This window comes from Columba livia, chromosome 5 (genome assembly GCF_036013475.1).
Source record: "Columba livia isolate bColLiv1 breed racing homer chromosome 5, bColLiv1.pat.W.v2, whole genome shotgun sequence".
In the NCBI taxonomy this organism is placed as follows: domain Eukaryota; kingdom Metazoa; phylum Chordata; class Aves; order Columbiformes; family Columbidae; genus Columba; species Columba livia.
In genome coordinates, this window is record NC_088606.1 from 12,330,305 (window position 1) to 12,347,713 (window position 17,409).

Sequence of the window (17,409 nt, forward strand, 5' to 3'; positions counted from 1 at the left end):
AGCATTTCAGGCCAAAAACAAAGCTAGAAATGCCAAACAAGTAACAGTCAGAGGAAATCACTTGCCTTCGCATCTCTAATCCTCGTGTATCTCTAATTCTTAAGCCAGAGTACTAGAAAATTTGCTGCTATGGCAAGGCCTTCATGTCAGCATGAACCCCACTAGTGTGGTCTTCTGGATCACAAAAATGCCTAAAATAGCTCAAGGCAGATTATATGGACACTCTTCTCCCCCAGTAGGAAACCAGTGGGAGCCTGCTCCCCACGACACTTCAGGGTAAATGCTTCCGAAACTTCACATTTGGCATGTACAGTCCTCTGCTTGTGAACGTGGTCCCAACATCACTGCTCAGAGAAAGCTGGCTGCAGTCATGCTGCTCTTCAGTTATGTGAGGAAGGAATTAGGTATTATATTATCTTCTTTAGCTCCACAGTAAATTCTCCCTTGAGAGATCTTTCATACACATTTTTTCAGTACATCGAAGTTTTATTTTGTAAGGTAGAGGCAGCTCAAGCCTAGTCTCATCATATAAATACAACTGTAACCCAGGGAGACAGCAATATGGTAATTAGAATGGCATTTCTTCATTAGCTATATGCAGTCTGAGCCTCCGCAATCACTATGCACAGTTAAGGACAAAACTCAAGGAGCAGAAATGCTCCACTTTTAGATGGATGGCCCATAATGGGATCCAGAACAATCCTCTGGATAATCTGGAATCATAGCCATCTCCTGCAAGTACTGTTTCCAAGGCACTAAAATAGCCTCCATAAAACAAATCAAAAAACCTCCAAACACAAGTATACTTGTACTACACACCAGCTCCTTCGTTTTCACTTCTAAAAAGCCAAGACAAGCGAGTGATGCCAAAATGGTTGTTGGTCAAAGCCTTTAAGCTTAATTCCCTTAGGGAGAAAGGATTAAGTCTACCTCTCCCACCCCCTGAACATGTGTGCAACTCAATAAGGTATTTATATAGAAAACAATATCCCTACTGGCAGTATTTTAAAACATTATATTGAGAGGTACTTGGCCCTAGCTTTGCAACCTGTAGAACTGAATTTTCAGTTGTTGCAATGTCTAGTTTTGGATTCATGATTAAGCTTGGCAGTACATGTGATGAGTTTACTTCTGAGCTCACGCAGAAAACACGCTATTATTTCAGCGAGCTAAGGCTTCATTTATAGCTCAAATACATTTCTAACTCAAGTCAGTTAGTCAGATACTGATCCCAGGCTTACAAATCCCCCCAACCCCACCACTCACTGCAAGTCAGCTTTATACAATTACCTTAGTTCTTCTGAAGATTTCTATGGATTCCATAGGGAAGACCACTCCTACTGCAGACTTTTTTTCCTATATCTTTGCCACCTGACCATGTATCACCTATATATGTCGCCATGTACCACACTCTTGGCTTGAAGCCTGTCAGTACAGAAGCGTTACAGAGGAAAATATTACGGTAGGAAAGGTACATCTTTCCTATTTGGAGATCTATCGAATTCCTTTCAGTACTGATAATTGTTTGAAAAGTTAAGTGGGCTTTTTCCATCGAATATCCATTATTCCTCCTTCTCTAGTAATGGCCTTTCCATATTTCTTTTCTTTTGCGGAATTTATGAAATTAATGTGTACCACTGATTCGGCAAGCGATGATAATCTGAACACCCCCCCCAAACTCCCTGTGCTAAATTTACTTTCATGATGAGCAAGTAAAATTCACATGTTCTTTATTTGTCCATATAATACACCATTTTTTTTTTTAAAGTTTTAAAATTAGATAAAAGCATATTAAATGACAGGTGTATGAAGTTCTTCAGAAACAATGCCAGAACAAAAAACTGCATTACAAAATGTTAAAAAATATGTAGGTACATTTGAACTTAACATTCCACTAACGCGTAATGTTACAGATATTGTCTAATGAAAAATAATTGTGCCACTTACCTATTTTTGCTGTTTCTAGGAACTTTTTATTCTGTACATAGGACGATTCTGTACAAAATATGAAGTCTACATTTTTATTACTTATTACCATAAAACAAGGTACAATGTATGTACAATATTAAAATGAAGCCATACTAAAGCCACACTAAAAAGACACTTGTAATATTACTTTTGACATTCCTGATGTACAGGTGGAATTTTGGAAACGGGAGAAGATGTCAAACACAGAACTTTATGAAGAACAACAGTCACCAAAATTCTAATTTTTCTTCTTCTTCTTTTTGGATGTATTAGTTTTAGAATGGTTTAGTACAGGATTATAAGAAGTATATAAATATTGATAATACACATGCTAAACCATTAGTGGTGACAAATTTTGGAATATTGCCTAAGCAAATGTTCAGTGGCCCAAAATTTCAAATATGAATTTATGGTGAACTTTCAGCCTTTACAAATACCACAATATTTTGGTTTTTGGTGAGTGTTTATCTTCAATAAAGAACAGAAATAAAATCTAGACAGTAAAAGATGTTCTTATACGTTGAGCATCACACAATCAAACATTGATATACAGCTTTTTTTCTTTCCTTGAGTTAACATAATAATTCCTTTCAGCAACCTCTTGCACAAACATACTGAACACCCAAAATCAAAGGTAACTGATAATCTACCAGCTAAAGATGGAAGTTCAAACAATGGTATATCAAAGTACATAGACGCTGCTTTACACAACTAAAAAAAGCACCCTTTTTCCCTCAAAAGGAGAAGGCATCTTTAAACTGGTTTACTCTAGTTTATCCTAATGGTAAAGCATATTCTTTTTCAAGTTTTACAGGAAATGTTTTCAGATGGTGTGGACATTCCACTTAAAGGTTGGGTTGATCTTGAAATTTAGTTATTGTAAGCCAATATTTACCACCCACAATTTTCTTCCAATAGACAACGCAACAAATATTGGGAATCGAATGTTAAACGCAACCAACAAACAGCAGGCACTACATCTGCACAAGGTTACTATGAATGTCTGCTTTGCGCATTTATTTTAATGGATGCAGGAGACATTATACTTCCTTAAAAAGTAAAACAAAACTATTTTTTAAAGAAGCCACGTTTTTATCTCTTTATGCATCAAGACATTAAACATTAAGTTATATCATGTTACTGCCAGAGACAAAAGAAACTAATCACTCATTTAGAACAGCAGAACACGTTTCAAACAACTTGTAAGCAGGATAAGTAAGTTAAAATACTGGCCACCCTGAGAGAAATCAAATATTGAAGACAAAGCACTATATTTTTGAAGAGATTTTCCTCCCGTGCTTTTCCATCTACAACAAAAAGCTCATTACATGCAAGTAATCTTGTGGAATATATAGCAGCATTTGAAGTTCATCAGCAACTTAGATGCATTTTTCAGTTCACTTGTGAGGTGTATTTGCAGCACATGTGCTCTTTACAACTACAACAAAAAAGTATTTTCACGGTAAAATGATGGTCACTATCTCCTCAGCTCTTAGACTCACCTAAAAAGAAGAAAGGAATTCAAAAGTCTGTTCTTTTTCTTATTTTACTTTATTATATAAGCTTGTGATGATGTTTCCTGAAAGATTATGTTCATCTTTCATGATGCAACTGAAATCATGTGTAATATCTGCCACAGAATACTGAACTCCTAGAGCCCAAGAAAAATGCTGAGTATTAAAAGCTCAGATAAGGGAGAAAAGAGTGAAAGAACTTGAAAAAACTTAAAATGAAATTTTATATTCAGTCTATTCCCAGTCATAGTAAACAAATTTTCATTTTAGGAAAAATTCTTCTACCAGTTCATATGCGGAATACTGGTGCTGTATTATACACTGAAGACTGGAAAATATGGCTTTAAATATACATAAAGTATTAGGACATGGTGTCTATATATAGATCTTTATCCAAGTAAAGGAGAAAAAAATTTACAGAACTCTTAGAAAGGAATGATGATTGAAGATTGTCATGGAAGTCACCAATTTGTAAGCCACGTTTTATACTATGAAAGAATAATTGTGTATTTTCAAAACTGCTGGTATATTACAAGACATCAATAATGTGGAAACAATTACAAAGTTGAGAAATCCTAGAAAAAGTTTAATACTTATATCTGAAGTATTATTACTTTTGAAAACACACATTTATCATTAGTACCAACTATTGGTCATTCACTTTAGATGGAAAGAGTTTATAGAATGCTTTTCTCAAATAGAACTATAAAAACGGCATGTTATTAGCTGGCTGGTACTATGATAACACCTCCAGGAAATTGTGTCCACTTCATTACAGTCAACCTAATATTCTGCATATGGAATTGGGTAATTTACCATTGTTTGAACTACTAATCTTGAGCTGCATACTCAATTTATTGCCTACAGAACTGGGTTGAAGAAAGCTTTGACTTTGTGTGTAACTGATTGGTATGGCACAAAAAAGTAAGTTCTACTGTAGAACTGAGTCCAGAAAAAAAAAAAAAAGACGTTTCCTCCAAAATAATATTTGACTGTAATAGTTTAATGCCCATCATGTGATATTAATTCATCAGCTCTGCAATGTGATTCCAAGGCTTTCATGGTATAGATATCCTGAGGCAGTTCTGACTTGCGTCGCACAAGAGGACGATCTTTTTTCTGATCTTTCTGTGCCTGAAATAAAAATAGAACAAAGTTGGCCAAAAAGATTAATTACTAAACAATGGCAAAATAGTTATTGTATATCAGTACGCTCACTTTCAGGAAAATAAATAAAAGACATATTGGAAAAAGTTTATACTTTCTCTTTACCCCACCAGCCAACCCAGTTTAAATCCTCAAAACCACTGTTTTGCCAAGTACAGAAGAAAAATGAGAAACAACTGACAAACTTGAAGCTATTAGCAGTCATGACATGACTACCATTATTATCACTTGATAACATTTTTTAAAAATAAAATCATCTCTCTTCTCACTTATTTTTCATTTCTACATTTTCATTCTTCATTTCTACATGAAGATAAATGCTCTGATGATAAATGCCTCTAATTACCTGCATTATGCACATATCTGAAAATTCTGCTGTATTATCTTACCAATGCTCTCTCAAAACCAGATATTATTCCTATCAGAGTACCCTGAAACTATATAATGGCATCTTTATGTAGTCCCCCTGATTGTCTCACCTACCCTAATTTGCCTGTTAGATCCATGATGCTTATTTGTGCCCTTTTGAAAACTGATTGGCTTCTACTTAGCCATGAACTTAACCAGCAAGTTCAAAAACTTAGTAAGCCATGATGGTCAAATTTTATTGTAGCAAAGAGCATTCAGTAAAAACCCTCAAATAGTCTGGTCTACTTTCCTCAGTCATTCCATCACCTCTTCAGTACGGACACTGCGATATCGCTAACCTCTGGCATATACCTCACTTCAAGGGAAACTCTAAACATCTCTACATGGTTTATCACTTCCAAAGTTTTATTTTAAAAATAAACTAAGCTGCCCTTCAGACTTACCTTTTTTTACACTGATAACCATAATACCTCATTTTAGCATTGATTTCTGATGGTACTTAGCAAGGGATCCATAACTGCCTCTCCAGTGTCCTCCCAAAGGCCATTGCAGGAATGCTATCTGGCTTTCTTTCTGCAATACCCTAATCCTTCATCAAGTCCCTTTCTGCCTGGTGACCCAGACCTATCAATCTTCTTACAAGCTTTATACTTCTCATAGATTCCTGTAATTTTTTCTAATAATAAGAATCCCTGGTCTAAACTGTTCTATTAGCTCTGCAAGGCCAGGATCTTTCACTTTGAAAAACAGGCTTTTATAACCTTCCAAACATCTCGTTTACTTCTGGCAGACTTTCTGAGCAAGGAAAACCAGGAAAGCATGCACTTGGAATGACAGCTGAAGAATGCTCAAACAGTTCCAACCCAAGTTGCAGAATTTTATTTAGTTTACAATTTGTTTCTTTTCCATTAGTGTCACTTTTTCATCTCCACCCCTTCTAAGAATCAGCGTGGGGTGGGGGAGGGGGAAATCAAAGTCATCCGAAGGAATGCAGTGTACTGGCTTCCCAGCTGAAACACCATCATGAAGCTGTATATAGCCCCAACATTACAGCTCTTGAAGTTGAATCCTTTGTAGAAAACACAGACCTAGGTAGAGTCCTTGGTTTTAGTTGGGGCTGCTACTACTGTTTGTGTGTTTTCTATTGTGTAATACTGGCCCAAATCCCCAAACACTTCCAGCAGCTGGGACTGGGGACTTTGTTCTTCACTGCTTGTCCCACTACTTGTCCCAACTACTAGGGTGTGTGTATACACAGACAGAGAGCGAGAGTTAGGAGATAAGAGTTTGAATTTCCTCTGGCCAGGATGGAAAGTGAACCAAGATCTCATAAATCTTAACAAAATGGTTATGCACTAGAAAATAGCATAGTAAAATATGGACACTACCATCAACAAAACTCTAAGGTAGTACATTTTTATGAAGAATCTCATATGCTCCTTTCTTTGCCAGAACTGCTTCTAGGCTCTGGAGCTATTGAATGGACACCCCTCTCCCCATCACAGGGGCCTGGCTAAGCTATCCAAGGCCTGAAGAAAGGCAGCGGTTTAGAAACTTTAGTCAGCCCAGTGCTCCTCACTGCCCAGCTCTAAGCAGCATTCCCATGCAGGGGAATGCCACCCTCCTTTATTGCCCTGGATAGGCGTGCAATTCAGCCACCGAGATTTACATATAACGCATGGGGTTCCACTCCAGAGATAAGTGTTTAAAAGCCAGAAATCACTGAGCATGTCTTGAAGGCATTCCAGCATTTCTTCTGATATCAACCTTCATCCAAAATGCCACAGGACAAATAAAAAAAAAATATACTCTAATCTTGCAGGATAATGACTGGAATTTTAAGACAGTAACGTAGGGGATTAGATGGACTGTATGCTTATTTTTATTAAATGTCTTGTTTGATACACTGGTTCAAGTAAACAGACTTTATCTCTGATCTCAACAAGTTTTTCAGCTCCAGATAATTTCTCTGGTCTTAAACTTTACTGGATTTAGATATATTCGTATTACTGATATTGCTACCAGACATCTTAGTGATACTGCAATGCTCCTGGCAACTCTCCATTTCCCATCAGCTCCAAGTTTAAATCTCTAGTTAGAATGTCAGGCGTCTGGTTCCACTTAACGGAAGTTAAATTAAAAATACCCGAAGATCACTAAGCATTAGCTAAAGACAAAAAGATTGGGATGACCCTGGGAGTCCTTGCCCTGCAGTAGGTGATGGAACATGACAGATGGTGGACTGAGGAAGAAGACCCATGAGCGGCCAAGACAAATAAACACTTCACACATTTTTTTCTAAACACAGCTTTAAGCCACTAAGAAGGCTTTGAATAACAAGCAAAAATATAATAACTAGAATCTGGCTATATTTTATATAACTTTTCCTTATGAAAAAACAAAGCTGTTATATAGAGATAGAAAATGATGTGGCAGATTTTAGCCATATTTGCAACTATTCTTAAAGCATAGTCATTGTTCACGTAATGACACAAAAAGCTATTCTAAGTGAAAAGAAAATGAAAGTTGCTGTAGAAGACATGTCAAAAGAGACCATACAGCAGATTCACAGGCATTAGAAATAACACTTGTATTCCTGGTTGCTACAGTATCACTTGAAAGTAGCAGTTCTAATGAAGTTTATTACTCTATGATAAATGGTTTCAGGGCTGAAAATATAACTCAAGTTTATGTCTAGGATTAACTGTTGCTTTTTAAAAAAAAGTAATTTGTAATTTAGAGTAATTTGTTATCTTCACATGGCTTTACCTGACAAGCCTCTTCTTTCACTGTCTTCTTCAGCATCTGCAAATCTTCAATTAAAGGCCCATCTGTTTCCATTGCAACAGGACTGTTCAGCAAACTCGTGTCACTATATGTTGGGTACTAATAAAACGCAAAGTGTTAAAATAATCATTCTTAGTAGTAGTACCTAAATAATAAGAGTGTATTTGAACATTTGAACGCTATGATTAGTTATTAGAGATTAGCTTCAATATCTTATGCTTCCAGGCACCAAGCTACTACATTTTAAAATGGAACTCCAATACTTTCACCTGGCAGAGATGTCCTGTTGAAAAATACAGTCAGAACACAAAAGATATTCTTTGATTTTCTGAGACTGAATTTTAAAAAAATTCAGATTTTGCCAGTAACAAACGTCTATGTCGGCAATCATTTATCTGAAACTTTATTAATACATTGTCTAGTGATTTGTGAACAGTGTAGCAAACCAAACTCAATGATTTTACTTTATGGCGCAATTTCGTGTTGGAAGAAAAAATACAATATTAAAGGGGCAAATATGGCCAATATATATTTAAAATAATTTTAAACCAAAGTAAAACAGCCATAAAAGTATTTCGGAAAGAAAAAACAAACATCTTGTAAAAACACTTGGATAGATTCGAAAGTTTACTACACAGATATATCAATATTTTAAATTCTATTCTAACTCAGAAGAGGTGTCTTGAAATCAAAACTCATTTATAAACACACACATTTTTTCATCCATTTTTCCTCATAAGTATTTTAGTATCTGAGTGTACCAGTAATTTAATGCAGTTGAGACAAAGAACAAAAAACCCTCACAGCAAGGATTTAACTAATAATTATCATGACTTAACATCTTAAAATGTATTCTTGTGTCATGCAGAGTCAGGAATAATTCTGAACAAGAACTGTCAGTAATCAGGCAAATGAAAAAGTTAATAGAAATTCCAGGAAACAGAAAATTTTAAAAATCCATTATACAGAGTGCTAAAGGCATTAATATCCTAATGTCAATTCAGTCGAGCACTCAAGTGTTCAAATTAATAATTTTTCTTTTAAGTTGCTTCCAATTCCTAGCTCTCTTCAAGCTTACTATGCAGAACATACTATACTCAGGTTGTGTAAACCAGTTTCACAAAACATACACAGTTATGAAAAATTACTTGGAAAGAAAAGGAAATTTACACTGTAGAGCTAGTTTTATTACTACAAGTCAATCCCCTTATTTAGTTAGACATGCAATAGTTCATAATTTGTGACAGCAAATGACCACATATATCAAGTTCTCTTCAAGCAAGGCTTTTGTATGGCTTGCCCGATTAGAGGAATGATTTGTCCCTGAACGTCAATTGCTGTTTTCAAATGAACGGTTATTTTTTTGATTATTTAAACTGATCTATTGTCAACTGACATTGTTTAACAATTTTCATTTGAGTGGTGTAGTAACTGTACCCTGAGCAACGCCACAAAAAGAAAAATTACTGAATTTCTCCTCCTTAGAAAAAAAATTGTTCACACACTTTGTTTTAAAATAGCACTGAGATCATAACGTAAGTGTCCCAGTTCTGTTTATAGAGTGCCATTACTCCACCTTCCACCACTTTAAACTCAGCTAGACAATGTTGGAAAGACACAATACAGTAAGTTTCTTGCTGCAATATTGTAAAAATTCTGGCTGCAAAGTAACTCAAATGTTTGTTTTTTTTTTTTTTCCCCATAGCACCAATTGGTTTGATTGAGACAAAGGAAAACTGGCAGCACTCTCCAAGCAAATTAAGTGGTGGGGAAAAAAAACAAACACAAACCAAACCATCCCCTTCTCCCATAATTTCAAGATATAATGAATAGTCTAAAGGATCTTTGCTTCTTCATCAAAATTTCAGTTACACCAAGTAACGCCTGACGGGATGTTTTCCTTTCAGTAAGGACCTAAGGTGCAGAGCCACCAGAAGACTGGCCCAATGCAAGTATGAGAACAAATGCAGCAGACAAGAACATACAATATTACTTTAATCCACTTAACACAGAGGAAAACTGACCAGTCAACTCACAGTTTGCAGAAAGATCTCTTTTGCAATATATTGTTTGTAAAAGAGCTTTTCAAGAGAAACCAATTATGGCATCTCTATATTTTTCCATAATTTTGCACAATAATTTTTCAAACCGCAATACAAGGTATCGCCTATTATAAGAAAAGGAACAAGTACTTCACATCATACTCTTCAGAAACCTTTTAAAAAAAATAATTACTTGCACAAGAGAAAGGTTACAAATTTTAAAAGTACTTTTATTGTGTATCTTTCATAATACAATTAGTGAAATTGCTTTATTTCCATGATCAGTCAGACCTGTTTCCCTCACTGATATTTAACAAAACTAAAGTATTTAAACATGAACATGTTAATCTTTTCTAAATACCTGGGGATTTGATTTGGCTAGATTTTCTATTTTAACCCAGGCTTCTTCCCGTTCCTTCAATTTTAGCTTCTCTCTGAAATAAAAAGATAGAAATCAAAATAGCAAAAGCAGTTTGGTGAATCTTGCATTACAACTTGTATACTTTCTTAAACATGAAGAAATTCACTAGAAGAATTCAACAGAATAGATTACTTAGTTGTGCCTCTTTCAGCCTCCGGCCCAAAATACCACTTACTGTTGACAGGATAATTTGCATCATATCAGTACCCCATGATTGCAAAGCAACATTAAAAGGGAAAAAGCTTCTATTTTCTCCTGAAAACAAAGTGGCTGACACCAGTTTATCTTTAATAACCGCACATTGTTAAAGGAGTAAAAAATACAAGAGTCTTGATCTATGTTGAAAGTGTGTTGTGTTTTAACTTTATAATACTTGAATCCTATATTGGAACGTAAGAAACTAGTATGTCACCATAACAAAGGCAGATCGCTACTGGCAACAGTTTACAAGAGTAGTTTAAAAAGAAAAGTAGTTTAAAGAAAAGGCCCAGAGACATTTTGAATTGAACACTAATGGAGAAGTATCTGACAAAACCACTCTGAATGAGGGAGTCACAAGCCAAGAGGGATGACATGGGATGCCTTTTTTGCCTCCTTTTTAATTTAAAGTAGGAAAGGTTTGTTTCCTTAGGCCTAATGTAATTCAAAATGGTAAAATCTAGGGGCTTCCTCCTTTCCTTCTTACAGATAAACAACTTATTGCAGTGACTAGAAGGAATACTTGTCTTTGGAAGGCAGTACAGTTTAAAAGGGCTTTTAGCTTAAAAGTGCTAAAAATGTTCTCAGGCTTCAATGCATACAGCAGGTGATACAAATGTAAAAGAAAAAAACACACCCAAAAAACCCCAGTTATATTAAAGCATACGCACAGCTTGCCTCCAGCTCTCCATTAAGTTAAGTTTGGGCTGGGGTGGAAGAACTCTTTAGCCATCTTTTAAGTTCTTGTGAGGTGAGAGGTTTTGTTTTGGTTTTGTTATTAGGTCACTCTGCCTCAGTTCACACTCAAAACACTACCCAAAAAACCCACAAAAAACCTCCAGAGAATAAAAGACTGCTTTCCTATTTAAAAGGGATTCTACTTCTTTGCTAGGAGGGACGAGAGACTTACATATTATTTTTAAAACCAAGAAAAGTTCATATTTTGTTATCTCTAAACCCAACCATACATCTTAAAAATTTATTATACTACAAGCTCATTTCTACTCAAACTGTAACAAAGAACTTGAAAACTTGGGCAGATCAATCTATATTAAGAATTTGTACTACTTCCAGTATATTGATTTAAAATAGGTGTCTAATTTGAACCACTACTTGAAGGGATCCCTGTTCACTCTGAAACTAAAAATAAAATTCAAATTCAAACGCAGGTATTTTCAGTATCCACTTCCTAGCTACACTCCTCAGTCCCTAAAATGAGAGCCAAACCATTAATACTTTTGACTTCTCAATCTCACTTCAGTAGTCTTTATAGTATACTAAATATTCAAAAATTTATGTCTATTTAACAAAACTGGAAACAGATGAACAAAAGACAAGTGACTTCATGATCATAACATTTAGCTGCGTTTTGGGGCTTAAACCAGAAAAATTCTAGCTTCCAAATCCCTGCTCTGTTCATTGGCCTGCGCAAGAATATACTATACTGTCCTGGTTTTGTTTAAAACAAGACCAGTTCTCTTTTAGTGAATTTTCCTGTCAGTTCTTCTAAGTAACTGCACTTTTCTGAATCTGGCTGCATGTTTTTCAGACACCGTTCGCTCCGGAGCTGGTAACAGTAGCAATGGTGTGCAGAAGAGGCCCAGGTTTAGACTTATTGCTATGGCAGCCAAGGTTACTGATAAATTTTGTACGTGCCGTAAGTGCGAGGGGCCTATCTGCAAGGTGGGGTGGACAGAACAGGTGACTAAAATTGACCAGCTAAGTATTCCATCCCATACACATCATACACCCTATCAAAGTGGGAGATCACGAGGGTCTCACTCTCCTTGACCACGGCCGGCACCTGAACAGGACCCCGCCTGTCATTCCTGTGATCCTAGGCCTAGTTCCAGACCCTGCGTCCCTGAATCCAGCTCTGGTTTACTGTGTTACAGTACCCAGTTCCACCACAGGCCCCCGCTGTGCTACCCCAGGAAATTCAAGATTGATTTTGCATATTTTGTATTATTCCCTCTATTTATTAGTGGCATTAGTAAAGCATTTTAAACTTTTTCCAACTTGTAAGTCTCTCTTCCTTTTCCTCGTGTGACCTTTCCCAGGGGAGGGGTGGGGGTAACAGAGAGCGTCTGCCATGGTTTACTGTCGCCCTGCATTAAACGGTGACATATGCTCAGCAGGACTCTTCTGGCAACTAATGTACAAATGCCCCAGAATAACAAGTTTATTTTGGGGTAATTTTTAGAAAAACACGCACTTATGGTCACACACAATGCAACGCTGAAAAATACTGGAAAAGTGTTTTGGGAAGAACTGAGTGACAACATGGAAGAAAATAACAGCAGATAAATAAACCACGCTAAAATAAACACAGGATGTAAACTAAACTGTTTAACGGATCTTGTACACTGGGCTCTGCAATCAGCAGTGTCCTTCTCACAAAACATTAATTTTTTAGGAAGATGGTGACCCCCAGGAGTATTAGGCCAAAGACTACATGAAGCATCCTATTCTTCAGGAGATTTTACAGTACATATATAACAAGACGTTCAAATGGGCACAACTTCTCACTAAAGACACAGTCATTTTTCAGAGCTAAAGCACTCTGAACAAATCACTCAAGAAGAGACAGACACGCTGACATGAAAACTTACTTCAGTTTTTCTGCTTTAAATTGCTGTGTGCAGTCATCGAACAGTTTTTGGTTCATCTCCATGAAGAGTTTCAGAGCATTGTATATCAAGCCATGTATTGTCCTATAAGTAAAACTTCTGGTTGAAACTCAGAGTACTTTAAACTTTGAAATCTATTTTTTCTGGTCAACAGTAGCCAATAGCCTACATAACTGGAAAATTACATCATTTCAGAATAAGTGGGAACAAAACTAGTCAGTGGAAGTTTCAGTTTACTCTCAAAAGGGCTAATACAAGTACTAAAATTACTAACTTTGAATGCAGTTTTCTTTCTCTATAGTATTACTTGCCACTTGCGATGCTTGAACCTAGTTTTTTAATACTAGATGTACCAATACAGGACTAGTTTTGAAATTTAGTTGCTGACACTAATCCAACTACAGTTATTAGGAAAAAATGTAAGATGAAATTCAAGATCTTGATGCAAGCAAATTACTGGTAACTGACAAATTCAAGAAAAAAGTTAGTGATTAAAAGGAGCCTAGAAAAGACATAATTGGTTTTGAAAACTGGCACGCAGCAACAACACTCACTTGAACAGAGTTATGCCAGGACTCTCTAAAGAAAAGTGTTAGAAAAGTGAAGTGGAAATCATCAGAAAAAAATAAACAAAAATAATCTGTTTATGAAGCACTTTGACAGAGTTATTTACAGCTCCAGTCTGTAACCATTGCTGATCATTAAATCCAAATAGCAATCAGTGACATGATTACTTTGTATCATACATCTGAGTTGCAAGTAAGAGAGCAGCTGTACTGGGTGGCGTGACTTCTGCTTGGAATGGAATGAACGCATGGCCCTGAGCCAGGGAAAAACAACCAGCAACAATCCACATTTCCTACACACAATCGCATGACTGAATCAGAATCTCATTAATATTAATTGTTACTGCTTACATCCAGTGAGAGTAACCAATCCCTTTAACGTCACTTTATCTTCCATTTATTTTTCCTGTGTTTAGTGGCGGATCGATTGTTGATCCTCAGCCAGCGCCAGACGGTGACACTCTCACCATCCCAGCAGTTGCACTGTAGCTCAGACAAAGAGGCGCTTTACAGCAGAACAGCTGCAGAAAGGAGCTGACCAGGACTGGTTTTGTGCGTGAGTACTATGTTATTGCGGGGAAAATAGTGAAAATAGTCAATGGAGAAAGAAAACAAACTAAAAGGCTGGGGCAGGGGGGAAGGAAAAAGTGACCTGATCTACAACATATTCCAGTAGAATGCAGAAGAAATGCAAATCAGCAGAGGTTAGAGATCAGAAATCAAAGTTAGCCTTTAGAAGTATCTGGACTACAGATTAATGGGAAATTTGCTTTATATTAATAAAAATGTGTCATGGATTAGATGCACTAAAACACTGTTTCTTGTTTAACAAAAATAGGAAAAACTATCTTCCTCAATTCTTCCTATTTCCTGACAATGCTGACAACAGTAGTCTCCTCCTCATCCAGCAACTTTCATGTCATAGAATAAACAGCTCGACACACTGTTAAAACTAGCAACTCAAAGATCTCAACTGCTTTTAAGCCTAAAACTAGACATAAGTGAAGTAGCAGAGTTTTATTTGTACAAGAGTTTCTTACTTGTTCCAATGTGTCTTTGAATTCCGGTACAAGGATGGAAACATGATGGGCAAAATCTTTGCTGCGTTATCACTAATTAAACTCATAATATATTCATTATTCCAGTAGTATAATGCTCGCTCTGCAACCTAAGAAGACATGAAAAAGGAACACTTCAGACAATCTCTTACAGAGCAAATAATTGAAATATTTGGCAAACATAAGGGAAAGGTAAGAAAGTTTGCAACTCAGATTTGGGTTTTCTTCTAGTGCAAATGGGAGTCTTGGAGCTGATGGAAAAGAAGATGGAAAAATTGCCTTTTCCCTGATAGAAATATGATTCAAAGTATAACCTATGAACTCTGAAAATGAAGCAAAGAAATGTTTTCACAAGGAAAGATTAATTGTAGAACTCTATTACAAGCAGTGAAATGCAAACACAATGTACTGAAAGGGTTCAGGTACTGGTAACCAGTGAGCTTTTAAACTTTTATGTTAGACATAACACTAAAGTGAATCACCCAATTTGAAGGCATACACTTAACTCCTGAAAGTAAATAATAAAACTAACATTTGGATCCCTAAAATTTGACAAAGAAGACTTATTTTTTTAACCAATAAAATTCATTACAATAAATAATAGTTGGTAATGCCAGTAACAGCTCTGCTTTCTGAAAATCCTCACGCTATTGTACATGCAGTAAGTACAGACCTGAAAGTGTGGACTGGACACACATTTGGCGAGCTGTCTGAAGAGAGGCTCCATAACCTTTACAAACTCAGATGGTTCAATAACATCTAAAATTTCTTCTAGTTCATTTAAAAACATGACTTCTTTTGGACTGTGAGTCTTTGGCCAGTATTTCAGCAGTGCCATTACAACCTGTAGAGACAAAGTAAACATAATCTTCACAATAATTTGACTTTGCCTTGCACTAAATTACATTTAATTAAGCGGTCTGATATTTTAAAGAGAACACACAACTCAGATTTCTTGTCCCATGTGCCAGCAGTGATGAGATATGGTTCAGTGTCACAGAAATAACTGCTAATAGGTCTAAACCCACTTATTCAGAATACAAAGTTATATGTTCAAAAACAATAATCAAACGACTACAGAAAGTAAGCTGACATCTAACTTCACATGATCATCAAACTGAAGTGCAAACTTGCTACTATACTATTGGGAAAATTATCTGCCACTCAAGTGATAGCAGCTTTCAATCTCTTAATTGCTTGGAGGCATACTCCAAAGCTTAAGAAATTAAGTTCTACCATTATATTTTAAGAAAAGATTTACTATAAATACCCGAATTGATAAGTGACTGACTACTCTAGACATGTTACTCTTAAATGTCACGTCTTGTTTAATTGATTATATTACTGTAATCACGGTCTTAACTTTCCTCATGATTATGAAATGATTTACCCAGCTTGCTGAAGAAGTTTTTGCCGGGCAAACTATGAACGCTCGGAAGATCAGTGAGAGAAGTGGGGGTGGACTGGGGAGGAAAGGGCAAAGAAACTACGGGATCCATAAAACGTGCCACAAGAGGAAGCTGTCTGCCCATCGGCTCACAGCCCTTCAGAAACAGTCTATAAATCTGCGCAAAAATGTTTATGAAGTCTAACTGAAAAAAAATTCTCTCATCTATAGAATATGCAAGTAGAAAAATTCAAATTTGAGAAGTGATACTACTTTAGCAGTTAAATATATTTAGAGGTATCTACTAGTGGAGTTATCAATTATACCATAACTTATTAAAGAATCTTCAAAAATACACCAAGCTATATTGAAGAAATAACAACTCCAGCTATTAGCTATTTCTGATTTAAGGAAAATGCGAGTAGGCACAACTGTTTTTATTATAAAAGGATGATGATTTTTCTCAAAGATTGCAGATTTCAAGCCAAAATATAAGATTTTTAAACTTTTTTTACTCCCTCCATACCATAAGAAGTTTGGCAATTGGCAATTTGGTGCAATGTGGCAATTTGGTGCCAAACAACATTCAAACAGGAGGACATCTTCCTCCAAAAATGACTGACATCTTAAATTTAGATACTTTTGATGAGGAATTAATACAACCTTGAATACAGAAGCTTATAAATGCTTTCTGTTTTGTAGTTAAAGATTAAAAAGCCACAAAGAACAAAACTATGAGTGTTTGCCTAGTCCTAGGTGAAGCATCAGAGGGGGAAAAAAAAAAACCAAACCAAACCAAAAGAGTACAGGCTTATAGAAAAAAACTCTTTTAAAATGAAGTTTATATTTCGTCTTATAAAGTTTAAAAGTTGCAGCAATTCATTAGCCTTTTTATCAGACAACTATTTTTCCCCCATTTGGGAAAAGCAGCAGTCTCCTCTTCTGTTTTATGAAAGTGAGGACATTTTCATAGAAGTCCATCTTTTCATACTTATGAACTATAAGCAATATTTAACATCATTGTAGACAACTCAGTGAAAAATCAGTGCATCTTTCATGTATGCATGATTGAATCATGAAAGTAGACACTATATGCCCTCAATGAAGCCTTGGAAAATTTATGCAGATTTTTTTAATAAGACGTCAAAAAGTCTCATATAACAATTATAAGGGGAAACAAAGTTTTACTTTGTGATGACTAGAATTTTTGGAAAGGGAGCTTAGTACTTTGGTGATGCATGTGCTAAGTTTTTAAAGAATGTTGTAATCATGTACTAATTTGGGATCAAAAAGGGAAACAGA

The 17,409-nt window shown here is 35.9% G+C and overlaps 1 protein-coding gene across 4 annotated transcripts in view; it reads right to left on the reverse strand.

Annotated features, from left to right (window-relative positions):
• Positions 1-1,713: 1,713 nt before the first annotated feature.
• Positions 1,714-17,409, reverse strand: part of PPP2R5C (protein phosphatase 2 regulatory subunit B'gamma) — an 84,857-nt gene continuing 69,161 nt past the window's right edge. For 3 of the 4 annotated variants that reach the window (XM_065063464.1, XM_065063465.1, XM_021292367.2), the window contains 6 exons: positions 15,394-15,564; positions 14,703-14,830; positions 13,079-13,180; positions 10,209-10,281; positions 7,788-7,904; positions 1,714-4,616 (listed from right to left, as the gene is read on the reverse strand). In XM_065063464.1, the coding sequence (XP_064919536.1) occupies positions 4,485-4,616; positions 7,788-7,904; positions 10,209-10,281; positions 13,079-13,180; positions 14,703-14,830; positions 15,394-15,564 (723 nt within the window). In that variant the 3' untranslated portion in view covers positions 1,714-4,484. Of the gene's footprint in view, positions 4,617-7,787; positions 7,905-10,208; positions 10,282-13,078; positions 13,270-14,702; positions 14,831-15,393; positions 15,565-17,409 lie in introns of all 4 variants that reach the window. The other variant, XR_010472756.1, reaches the window with a different exon arrangement.